Below are 12033 nucleotides of genomic sequence, written 5' to 3'. Positions count from 1 at the left end.
ACCTCACCCGTTCAGTTCAGCCAGCACCCACTGAACTCAGTCACCCACACTCACACATACCCCTGCCCGGCACCAGCCAGCACCCACTGAGCTCTGGTCTTTGCCCAGAAGAACTTACAATTTGAAAAGATTAAAAAACAGACGAGGGCAGAGGTGAGGGGCACAGGCAGACCTGTCCAGGTGGTGAGAAACCCACATCTCTTAGTCCTTTTGTTTTGTATTGTACTGCAGGTCAAGAAGAAATCAAGTCAAACAACTTGACAGCTTTCTTCGACAGGGTAATAAGCCTCGTGGACGGGGGGAAGTGGTAGATGTGGTGTATCTTGACTTTAGTAAGGCTTTTGATATTGTCTTGCATGACCTTCTCATAAACAAACTAGAGAAAGATAGCCTAGATGGAACTACAACAAAGTGGGTGCATAACTAGTTGGAAAACCTTTCCTAGAGAGTAGTTACCAGTGGTTCACTGTCAAAATGGAAGGGCATATGGTGCAGGGTACTGCAGAGATGGGTCCAGTTCTGTTCAATATCTTCATCAATGATTTAGATAATGGCACAGAGAGTACACTTCTAAAGTTTGCAGATGATACCGAGCTGGAAGAGGTTGCACGTACTTTGAAGGATAGGATTAAAATTCAAAATGATCTGGACAAACTGGAAAAATGGTCTAAAATAAATAGGATGAAATTCAATGAGGACAAATGCAAAGTGCTCCACTTAGGAAGGAACAATCAGTTGCAGACATACAAAATGGGAAATGACTGCCTAGGAAGTAATACTGCGGAAAAGGATCTGAGGGTTATAGTGGATCACAAGCTAAATAGGAGACAACAGTGTAACACTGTTGCAAAAAAACAAAATATCATTCTGGGACCTGTTTGCAGGAGTGTTGTGAGCAAGACCCAAGAAGTAATTCTTTCACTCTGCTCTGCGCTGATAAGGCCTCAACTGGACTATTGTGTCCAGTTCTGGGCACCACATTTCAGGAAAGATGTGGACAAATTGGAAAAAGTCCAGAGAAGAGCAACAAAAATGATTAAAGGTCTAGAAAACATGACCTCTGAGGAAAGATTCAAAATCTGGGTTTGTTTAGGCTGGAGAAGAGAAGCCTGCGAGGGGACACAATATCAGTTTTCAAATACGTAAAAGGTTGTTACAAGGAGGAAGGTGAAAAATTGTTCTCTTTAACCTCTGAGGATAGAGCAAGAAGTAATGGGCTTAATTGCAGCACATGTGGTTTAGGTTGGACATTAAGAAAAACTTCCTCACTGTCAGGGTCATTAAGCAGTAAAACAAATTACCTACTGAGGTTGTGGAATCTCTGTGACTGGAGGTTTTTAAGAACAGGTTAGACAACACCTGTCCAGGATGATCTAGTTATTACTTAGTCCTAACTTGGGTGCAGGGGATGGGACTAGGTGACCTGTTGAGGTCCCTTCCAGGTCTACACTTCGATGATTATATATTTGTTTTATTTATATTCGTATCATTCACTATTTATACTGCAATGGCACCTTGCTGCCCTGCTCCCATTGTGCTGGGCACTGTACAAACAAATAACAGAGAGACAGTCTCTGACCCAAGCAAGGTCATGCATGAAGTAGGGGCAAACAGGGGCATGCCCCTCCCCCCCCCAATAATCATTGAAGGCACAGAACTCCTCTGCCCGGGGCCATGGTGGCGGGGCAAGGGGGACACCAAGCTCCTGCTTGGGCTGTCATGCCATGTGCCAGTTGACACATGCTGCTTGCTGGTGTGTGCCAAAAACTGCCCAGCACAAAGTGTGCCAGCTAAAGGAATGTGAGTGCAACTGACTGGCGGATGCTTCTGGTAGTCATCCCTTCTCTTCCTCAGAACCAACGGTTACAGCTCTGCAGCTGGTGCCTGGGCGCAGAGGTGAACAACAGCCCCCAAGTCTGCTTTTCATTGCTGAGGGAAGATATTGGTTGGTGAAAGCTTGTGCCGCACATTAAATCCAAAGGCCGTCGGCCTGCCTGCACCTAGTGGAGAGGCGTGTTAGGAGAAGTACATGACTTTGGCAGCAGAAAGCCCTTCTTGTCATCTGGAAATCCAGGCTGCTTCCAGTCTATTCTGCTCTTCAGCTTCCGGCAGATGTTGCAGTTGCTGCCTGCGTTGGGGCATGGCATCATGGTATTTTTACAAAGTGCTGAGGATCCCAAAACTAAGCACATGTACAGAAGCGGGGCCTCATGTCTGAACTGCATTCTGGAAAGCGAGTGCCTCATCTTAATTTGGTTTTAATTAAACCAAAGATTGCAAGTTAATCGTTTCCGAGTGTTTGTTTTTCTAGTGTCTGTAATGATAATCCTGCATATGGTTCTCAGGTGCCTCAATTCCTTTGTGGATCTAGCCCTTGGTGCCTGGAACCATTTCCACTAAGAGTGGCGAGGGGGAAAGGTTGCTTTCATCTGGTGCAGGGATACAGGTTGATAGACATGAGGAGCTGCATGTCCCATGCGAGCAGCTTGGAGTTTTCTTCAGCAGTGCAACCTGTTGCTATCTTCATACTGCAGATGGCTCAATCTCACTTCTATTAGCAGCTGACATTGGCAGACTGCTTTCTGGGATCTTTTCTGGAGCAGGGTTGCGGGAATGTGCTCTGGGTCCATTTTCTCCAGGAATTCTTTGTGTGCATGTGTGTCTCTGAGACCTCACGGGCCATGTTTGCATCTCTCCTGCCAGAGCTCTGCACTGTATTCCCCTCACGCCTCTTGGGGCTACAGTCTTCACTTAGTCTATGGGGTTGTGCAGAATCTGCTTGAAGGTACAACGTAGCTCTGAGTTTTGCAGGTCACTGCTGTGTGAATTAACTTCTGGAGTGAAGAAGACTGTTTCCTTTTCCTGTTCAGTAGATGCTTTTCTCTCTCCATGAGTGTCTGAATTTTTTCCTGCCCACTTTCCTTCCTTAACCCCAAACATGGCTGCTGCCTGTGATGTTGGTTGGAGCAGCACTGAGGCAGGAATTGCACTGCTCATTGGCTTAAACTCCTTGTATTTTAGACACATAGTGTTGGCCTCTTTCAGCCCCTCCCAGAGGCTGTTTCCTCAGAACCCTCTGAAGGCTAAATGAATAGGTAGACCAAACCAGCAGAATCCCCCCATTCCCAGGATGGAGAATTGGCTTACGGAGCACAGTTAATTGGCTGCCCCGGGGAGATTCAGTTAACCCATCAGACACAGTAGCTGGTTGCAGCTGCCATGTATTTACTTAGGAAAGTGCAGCTCTGAGGCAGCATCTGGTTTTCAGTGAAGTTTTGCTTTTGACTTTCTCTCCCAGTTGGGCTTGACTGACCCACAAGGAGATTAGGAGGACTTGCCCAAGGCCCCATGGTGAGTCTGGGACCCAGCAGGATCAGGACATATGCTGCAGGGAGCACTTACCATTAACATCCCTTCCCAAATGGACTCCTAGAATGGCTTTAGTTCAACTCACAGTACGGTGCCTCGGACACATCTCGAGAGCTGCTCCAGATCCATCGCCCTCAAAGGGCCAGCGGCTGAGTGGAACTGCAGAGAATGCCAGAAGGTGGTAGTGCAGCAGTCAGTGTGTTAATAAGTTAATTCCTGTATGTGCCATTCATGATCATTAAGGTTTCCCACTTAAAACTGAGACTAATGGAATGTTGGTGTTAAGGGCTGGATTTGTAAACAAGCTGGGTGCATGATTACTACAGTTGCGCACTCAGATCAGGTACCAATGTGTGCAAGTGTCCAGAAACAGCCATTTGTGCATGTAACTACTGGTTAGGTGCATGATTGTGGATACTCTTTGTGTCCCTAAATTGCCAAAAACCAAGCCGCAGAAAGCAGACTGAGAACTGGGAAGATTAACTACCTTTATGTAATGTATTTTACAGGCCGGTAAGCCTAACTTCAGTATTAGGCAGATTGCTGGAAACTATTGTAAAGAACAGAATTACCAGGTATAGAGACAAATATGATATGTTGGGGAAGTATCAACATGGCTTTGTAAAGGGAAATCATTCCTCGCCAATGTATTAGAATCTTTGAGGGTGTCAACAAGCATGTGGCTAAGGGTGATCCAGTGGATATAGTGTACTTTGACTTTCAGAAAGCCTTTGACAAGGTCCTTCACCAAAGGCTCTTGAGCAAACTAAGAAGTTGTGGGATAAGAGGGAAGATCCTCCCATGGTAACTGGTTAAAAGATAGGAAACAAAGGGTAGAAATGAATGGTCAGTTTTCACAATGGAGAGAGGTAAATAGCAGAGTCTCCCAAGGATCTGTATTGGGGACCAGTGCTGTTCAACATATTCATAAATGAACTGGAAAAAGGGGTAAACAATGAGGTGGCAAAATTTGCAGATAAGACAAAATTACTCAAGACAGTTATATCCAAAGTTGACAGCAAAGAGTTACAAACGGATCTTAGTGAACTGGGGGACAAAATAGCAATGATATTCAATGTTCATAAGTGCAAATTAATGCACGTTGGTAAACATAATCCTAACTATACATACAAAATTATGGGGTGCAAATTATCTGTTACCACTAAAGAAAGATCTTGGAGTCATTATGGATAGTTCTCTGACAACATCTGCTTAATGTGCAGTGGCTGTCAAAAAAGCTAACAGATCGCTAGGAACCATTCGGAAAGGGACAGAAAATACCATAATGCCACAATATAAATCCATGGGCTGCACACACCTTGAATACTGTGTTCAGTGCTCGTAACTCCATGTCAAAAAAGATATATTAGAATTGGAAGAGGTGCAGAGAAGGGCAACAAAAATGATTAGGGGATGAAACAGCTTCTATACATGAAGTGATTAAAAGAACTGGGACCATTCAGCTTAGAAAAGAGATGACTAATGTGGGATATGATATAGGTCTATACAATCATGAATGGTGTGGGGAGAGTGAATAGGATCACAGATCACGTGAACCAGGGGTCACCCAATGAAATTAATAGGCTTTAGAACAAACAAAAGGAAATACTCCTTCAAACAGTGCACAATCAACCTGTGGAACTCATTGCCAGGGGATGCTGTGAAGGCCAAAAGCATAATGGGGTTCAAAAAATAATTAGATAAGTTCATGGAGGATAGGTTCAGCAATGGCTATTGGCCGGGATGGCCAGTGTTGGAACCTCATGCTCTGGGTGTCCCTAAACTTCTGTCTGCCAGAAGTTGGGACTGGACAACAGAGGATGGATCGCTCAAAATTGCTTTGTTCTGATCATTTCCTCTGAAGCATCTGGTGGCAGCCGCTGTCTGAAGACAGGATACTGGGCTAGATGGATCATTAATCTGAACCAGCATGGCCGTTCTTACAGTCTTATGTTCTGTAAAGGATATTAGTGCTCTCTGTGCCTCGTGAGAGACAACTGGTCTGTACACATTCCCATGGTTTGGTGTTTAATGTTAATCTCTGCACTATTCCTACATAAGAAACTGAACGGATCTCTTCCCCCTCACAAATGAAACTCCCTCTGTGTGCTGTTCCCTGCAGAGGCAGCACGTTTATCCGGGCTTTTGGGGATAGGTGTAACTAAAGAGAGGTGGGACTTAGCTATTATCTAGATTCCATATTTGTATTGTTGCATTAAGCGACACTGGCACTATGCAACGGCTATTTTCTGTGTGTTTATTTCGCTAACGGCGTGATAATATGCGCGATGGATTTTTCTAACATTATCAAGGGTTTTTGACTCAGTGCCCGTGTTAATAATTGTCTTGTGAAGACTTCCATGGGGCTGCAGGAATGGTCTGAGCTTCTCGTAGCTCTGCATTGTGACTCATTTGCTGATGTCTTTTTCTTTTGCTTGTAATGGTAAATTTTAGAAGTTCAGTGAAAACCGATTTTTAAAAAGAGGTTGAAAAGAATTTTATTCAAAGTGCTTTTTGAAGTCCTATTTGGAGTGAGACCATGCACTGACAATTTCAGGCCCAAAGTTAAATGTTTTGAGGATGTTTTGAACCTGTGGGGCAGAAGGAGTTGACTGGAAACTGTTTTGAATTGCTCTTGGTGCTACCAACATCCCCTGGCTCTATCACAGTGCCGTGGACTCTTTTAGGTGTAATCCAAAGACAGTGTTAGTGGACTGAACACAGGGCTGGGAGTCAGGACATCTGCATTCTAATCCCAGCTCTGCCACTGACGCATCACGTGACCTTGGGCAAGATACTTGCTCTGTTTAACCCTGGTGTCAGCGGACATCAGTGGAACTGCACCTACTTCACCAGAGTTGAATTTGGCCCCTTTGTATATCAGTTTCATAGGGGAGCTATGAGGATAGAGTAAATGTATCCAATGTGCTTTGTGTTGATGGCATCTCAGATGATTGGGGTGGGAGGCTCCTTGTGGTGGATCAGCTAGTTATTTATTATTTGTTTTTTATTGTGGCCTACAAGCCCCAATCCTGGCCTAGGACCCCGGGGTGCAAGGTACAGCACAAACACACAACAAAAAAATGGTCCCTGCCCCCAAAAACTCATAGTTCAACGATAAGACAAATAGATACAGAAAGATGGGGGAGTACAAGGAAACTTACTGGTCAGCATGGTAAGCAGAACTCTCATTACACCAGCAGCCTACCTGTTGTCAAGCTTTCTGTAGGTCTCGTGGCAAAGGAGAGCTCTAAGGAGGGATGTGAAGGAGGATAAGGACGTTGCTTTGTGGATGTTTACAAGGAGCACCTCCCAGGTGTGAGGGGAGCATGAGAGAAAGCACAAAGGTGCTTCTTTGAACATTTAGTAAGTGTTAAATCAAGGCCAACTGGAGGCAGGAGCTGACTTTTGAACAAAAGATGCTAGGTAGGACGGGGACAGACTGTGAAAGGCCTTGAAAAGTGAAGACAAGCAATTTACATTTGTTATGATAGAGATGAGGGAGCCAGTGAAGGGATGTGAAGAGAGCAGTGACATGGTCAAAGTGACAGGCTAGGAAAACGATTGCATCAAACACACTGAACCCACAACTGCCCCACCATAAAATCATTAAGGACAGCTTGATAATGTTCTCTTATTGTCTGGTCACCACTGTAAACTGCTGCTACTAACAGCAAGCAATATGTACCCATTCCCCACCATGGCAGGTTGCTCCCTGTTTTAACCCTCTTGGCCTTGGGGAATGATTCTCAGTCCTGTTCTGTGTCACTTCCCTTTCAGATCTGTGTGACATGCAACTTCCCCTCACACCACGTTTTTATCAAACTGCTTTTTTAGCAATTCACTCCCTCCCAGCCATGTGCCATTTCACTTGTTCTGCTCTGAACTCTCTCTTCAGACTTTGCTTTGGGAGCATGGATATCAGAACAGCACAAAGTTAGTTGTGTACAATCTCTCACCTACAGTGCAGAGTCAGTGTTGCCCATTTGCAATTTCTGTTGTGAGTCTTGAGATACTTAGTGTTTTCTCTAAAGCCACTGGAGTCAGGTTGAAATTCTCATGCAACCACTTTCATTTCAAATGTTTTTAGCCTTCATGTTTGCAGATAAAAGCTTGACAACATTACCTCAGTGCAGACAAATGCCTCGGAAACCTCAAGGCAAAGAAAAGGAACCTCAAATGTATTCAGTTTAGAGCTCATGGTTTTTAAGCCAATCTTATGACTTTGGGAGTTGGACTCATGATTTCTGAGTGCTTAGGTTGACGGTACTGCAAAGGGGTCCCATATTCTCTGTTATCTGGCCCCAGAAGCAACCGTGGGCATTGCAAAAGGCAAATGCCACTTTAGAATCGCTGCCGTTCTATAAAGTGCTTGAGTTTACAGTTTTCATTGCTGACATCAGGATAAATCAGTTGAAGAACTAACAAATTCAGGCGGTTTGTGGTTTTACTGTCCTATGCTGGTGTTGTGTAGTCAGACGTTATGGAGGCGTCACCCACACAGCTCTGCTAATGTACCTGATGTGATGCACCAGCTACTCTTCTGGGGCCACCCTCCATCCTGACACGCTGTTCTAGTACTGAGTGCTCCCTTGAACAGAGGCTGCTGACGCTGCAGTAGAGAGGGAGGTTTATACAAAATGTGGGACCTACAAGACACAGCTACCAAAGTCATTTTTGCTTTTTTGCCTAAACCAGAATGTGAATTTAGGTCTGGGGATGAAATGCTGTAGATCATTAATGGCTGCCAAGTTGTGAGGAACTGGGAAGGTGCTAGCAGGGATCACAACCTGATTTTGCTGTTGGTTGCCATGTCAGTTCCTGACAGAAGGCTGATTTAGGGGCTCTCTGCGTTTATATTTGTATTTTTGGGAAATTGTCAAGAAGTGTCCAGAGCAATGGGGCTGTTTCCTTTTGAGTGGCTTTGTATATAAAGTCATAAATTTTCAGCCGGGACACCAAACCTTCTCAGGGGGCACGATGAACCAGACCAAACGTGAGCGAGTGGCATTGAGAGCTTGCTTGCTGGTCACAGGGCCTCTCGCTCACTGGGTCGCAACACCACACAGACATGCCGGTTAGTGTTTGTGCACCTCGCAGAAGAAATGAGTCTCTAGGAGGGGTTTTGCACAAGGGAAGATGTCCTTAATTCACTGCACAAACGTCAGCTACATTTACAGGTGTGTCTATACAACTGTTCTCCAGCAGTCTACAGGGAACTTTAGTGCTTCTGGGCCAGATGCTGTGCTGGTGTAAATCAGTGTTGCTTCACTAACTTCAGTGGAATTATAGGCATTTACACTAGCTCAAGATCTCACCCCCTGGACTCCAGATAATTCTTGCCCAACCCCTGAGAGTGAGCTGGGCAGTCGGAATCACCTTAATTTGGTTCTGTAGCGAATATCACTGTCTCAGTGGTTCCCAATTGGTGACAAAAGGGGATAATTGTGTTTAAAGTACACATGTAGGCTGAGAGTTTTATTCCACTTGCATGGATGTAAATGTAATTATTTACTTGACTTCAGTAGAGTTTCTCTGGATTTACTCTGGGTAAGGGAAAGCAGAATTTGGCCCATGGTATTGATATGAGTTCTGACTCCTCCGTGTGGGCTCTGGGGGAGCTCTGGCACATGGTCAGAGTGAGAATAATGGAAGGGTCTTTACTGAACGCCACAGATTTGTGTATTTAGAAAAAAAGGGTGATCCTACTCCCATTGTAACTCTGCACTACTCACTGATCCTACTCACATGCACTCTGTAAATCCTATTCTGGGTTGTCTCGCACTGCAAAGTCTATTGTGGGAACTCTCCGGCTACCAGTTCCCCCTGGGAGGCAAGCACCTGCCCAGTACTTTGAGAGAGTTGTTTGAAAAAATCAAAACGACATACAGCTTGGCCCTGTGCGTTTTACCCAATGCCGCATAAAAACTGACTCCTCCCGGAGAGGCATCTGACACACTGTGCAACTCCATTAAAATCACCACTCACTGCATGTGGCTACTCATGCCCTGCAGATCTAATCTTCAAACATGGGGAGAGACTGGGATTACCTGAGCATGGGGAGAAGGTGAGGTTAACTGAATGCTCTCTTTGGCCCTCAGAGGTATGTAATACTGGCCTTTACACACCTAAGTGCTGATGGGTGCTTCCAAATATGGAGTGTTTGGAAATACGTTTGAAACTTGGGCCTGCAGATCCATAAACCCGCTTCACTGACGTGTGGCAGTAATACGTTAATTGCAGCCCCACCCTGCTCAGTGGGGAGAAGGATTTGGTGCATAAGCTTTATGCTGTGACGATCTCAGAGCTGTGCACAGCTCTCTGTTATGGGAGCACTTCATTCACACGCCGGGTGAGCTTATTTTAAAAAACTATTTATGTGAAAATTCAAATAATAAGGAAGTTAACAAGGACTTTAGCTCATTATTCTTCTTCCTCCTTTGCTGGAGAAGCCCTTAATCTTGCGGGGGATGCACCCCAGCAGTCTCAGGGTCCTCACCTCAGTGCTATCCAAGGCTTGGGTGGGACATGCTGCCATTAATGCCATTAATGTTCTCTCTCTTGACAGGATTCAGAATCACTGGACAGGTGCATACAGAGTACTTTATCAGTGCTCTACCCTCCATTTGAGGCCACAGCAACCACGGTGCTGTGCCAGGTTTTTGACGTGGTGGAGAAGACGTACCGTGGGGATGGACTGCGCTACCTCATAGATTTCCTGATTCCAGCAAAGCACATCTTGCAGTGCATTCAGCAGGATGCCTGTGTAAGTATGTCTCTCTCCCAGAGGCCAGAGTACAGCTCCTCAAGAAACTTTCTTGTAGCACTAGTCCACAAAAGTGCTGGCAAAAAGTATCATTAATGTATTTGTTTATGTTTACAGTTAATTTATAGTATGTGGACAGGCAGATAATCAAGAAATGGTTTAGGATATGAAAGGTCTGAAGGGAGATTTAGCTGAGGGTATGTCTTTACTGACAGTGGCAAATTTGCCTCTGTCAGGTTGATCTATTCGGATTGAGTGGTCAGTGGACCCACTCAATCGATCCGGAAATCGACACATTAAAACCACCCCCTCAAGTGGTGTAGTGTTGCGTCAACAGGAATGCATTTCCCGTCGGTGCAGCCCACTGAAGACGCTGCGTAGAAGAGGAGTTACAAAGTCAACGGGAGTTACACAAGCTATTCTGTGTAGCTTGCGTAACTCCCGTCGACTGCTGCCGAATTTCCAGGTACATGTAGACTTGGCTTGAGTCTAGTGCCAGTCGGTGTTTTGCCCAAAACACTCGCTTCTTGTTGATAGTTGCTGGAATGTTGCTATGCTGGGTAGCCTCAAGGAGTCACATTACATTGCTGCTACTATGACGCTGAGATTAACATGTTCCAGCATAGCCAGCCCCAAGCATTCAAAAATCATGAGTCAGCCCCCCTCCCCCCAAAGTCATTAGACTGGCTTAAAAATCATGTGGTTTTTAAAAATAATACATTGGGTTTCTTTTTCTTTGTCTTCTGGTTTCTCAGCCTTTAGGGTGCACTCAGGTCACGTTTTCAAGCTTTTCTCCTTAGCCAGGAGGGCTAGACACTTACCTGTTTAAGAAATGAAAGCTGAGATTCTTGTGTGATCTCTTGCCTCTGGGAGTTGGGGATTTAAGAAAAACAACAAATACCATGAGAATTGCAATGAAATTGCAAATGTTGGCAGCACTGGGCTTGATTTTTAGTGGCCTCCAGCTGCTGTGTGTCCACTCTTGCAGACACTTTCCACGATCACACTTATAAGTGATTCATTTGCCAGTGCATTAAAATTGTGATTTGCATGTGAAAATGCAGAGGGGCTGCAATCTGTCACCTGCACGTGTGGGTATCCATGCATGAATGTATGTGTGCAGGTTTGCACATACACATTGTACACACGGAGGAGCAGGCCAGGTTGAGATCTGTAATAGAGTATACAGGCTCTCTGAGGTTTATGGGAACCCTCCTGGTTCAGCAATTTCCTGTTCCAGATTTGCCCATAAAGCCCCCTGTGAAACAGGGGACGTGGTTTCTGAGAGGCAGGAAGTGGTTGCAGGGAAACACTTTGGGTTTATAGAGAAGCTCCTTCTTCAGACCAAGGCCAGGGCAGGTTGGGACACACTTCCCTTCCCACTCAGAGGGAGGGATCAGCTGACTCTTGGTCATTCTTTGGGAACAAAGGCTGCTGGGATATGTAGTCCCACTGGTAGCCATATTTGGAACCCTAGATTCTGGCCAAGCATGTTGAGAAATAAGGGGAGGTTATGGGAGTTCCCCAGGCCCGGCAAATGGCTGGGAGCTGCCAGGCTCTTGTGGCACTCCCCTGGGATTTCCTGCTGTGCAATGCCTTAAGAGCTGCCCCTGGCACTGCCGCCTTGGCAAGCCCACAGCAAGGGACAGGACTTGGCCCCTGCTGCAGGTAGCTTCTCCCCTCTGAGTGGCTGCCTTCCCACTTCCTGCCTCCTTGTGGGAGAACAGCCAGTCCGGGCTGCCCACTCTCCTGCCCCTCAGGAGCCAAGGAGAGTTGGGTAGGCAAGGGGGAGGGCCCTCTTCCCCCACCCTCCCATGGACTGTGGGTTGGCTCCTTCCCCTTCCTCTCTTCTCCTCTCCCTACTGCAGCCATAGACCTGGGAGGTGGGAGAAGAGGAG

At 45.8% G+C, this 12033-nt stretch overlaps 1 protein-coding gene across 2 annotated transcripts in view; it reads left to right on the top strand.

Moving 5' to 3' along the window:
- PLEKHG4 (pleckstrin homology and RhoGEF domain containing G4) overlaps positions 1-12033 on the top strand; it is a 213312-nt gene that overhangs the window by 70945 nt on the left and 130334 nt on the right. For both annotated transcript variants that reach the window (XM_067552805.1, XM_067552814.1), the window contains exon 2: positions 9938-10135. In XM_067552805.1, coding sequence (XP_067408906.1) covers positions 9938-10135 — 198 coding nt within the window. The remainder of the gene's footprint in view (positions 1-9937; positions 10136-12033) is intronic.

This window comes from Emydura macquarii, unplaced genomic scaffold (assembly GCF_026122565.2).
Source record: "Emydura macquarii macquarii isolate MOO-44397 ecotype Brisbane River unplaced genomic scaffold, CSIRO-AGI_Emac_v2 contig_295, whole genome shotgun sequence".
NCBI classification, from domain to species: Eukaryota; Metazoa; Chordata; order Testudines; family Chelidae; genus Emydura; species Emydura macquarii.
Note: the sequence above shows the minus strand (reverse complement) of the source record. Positions and strands in the feature narration are given on the sequence as shown.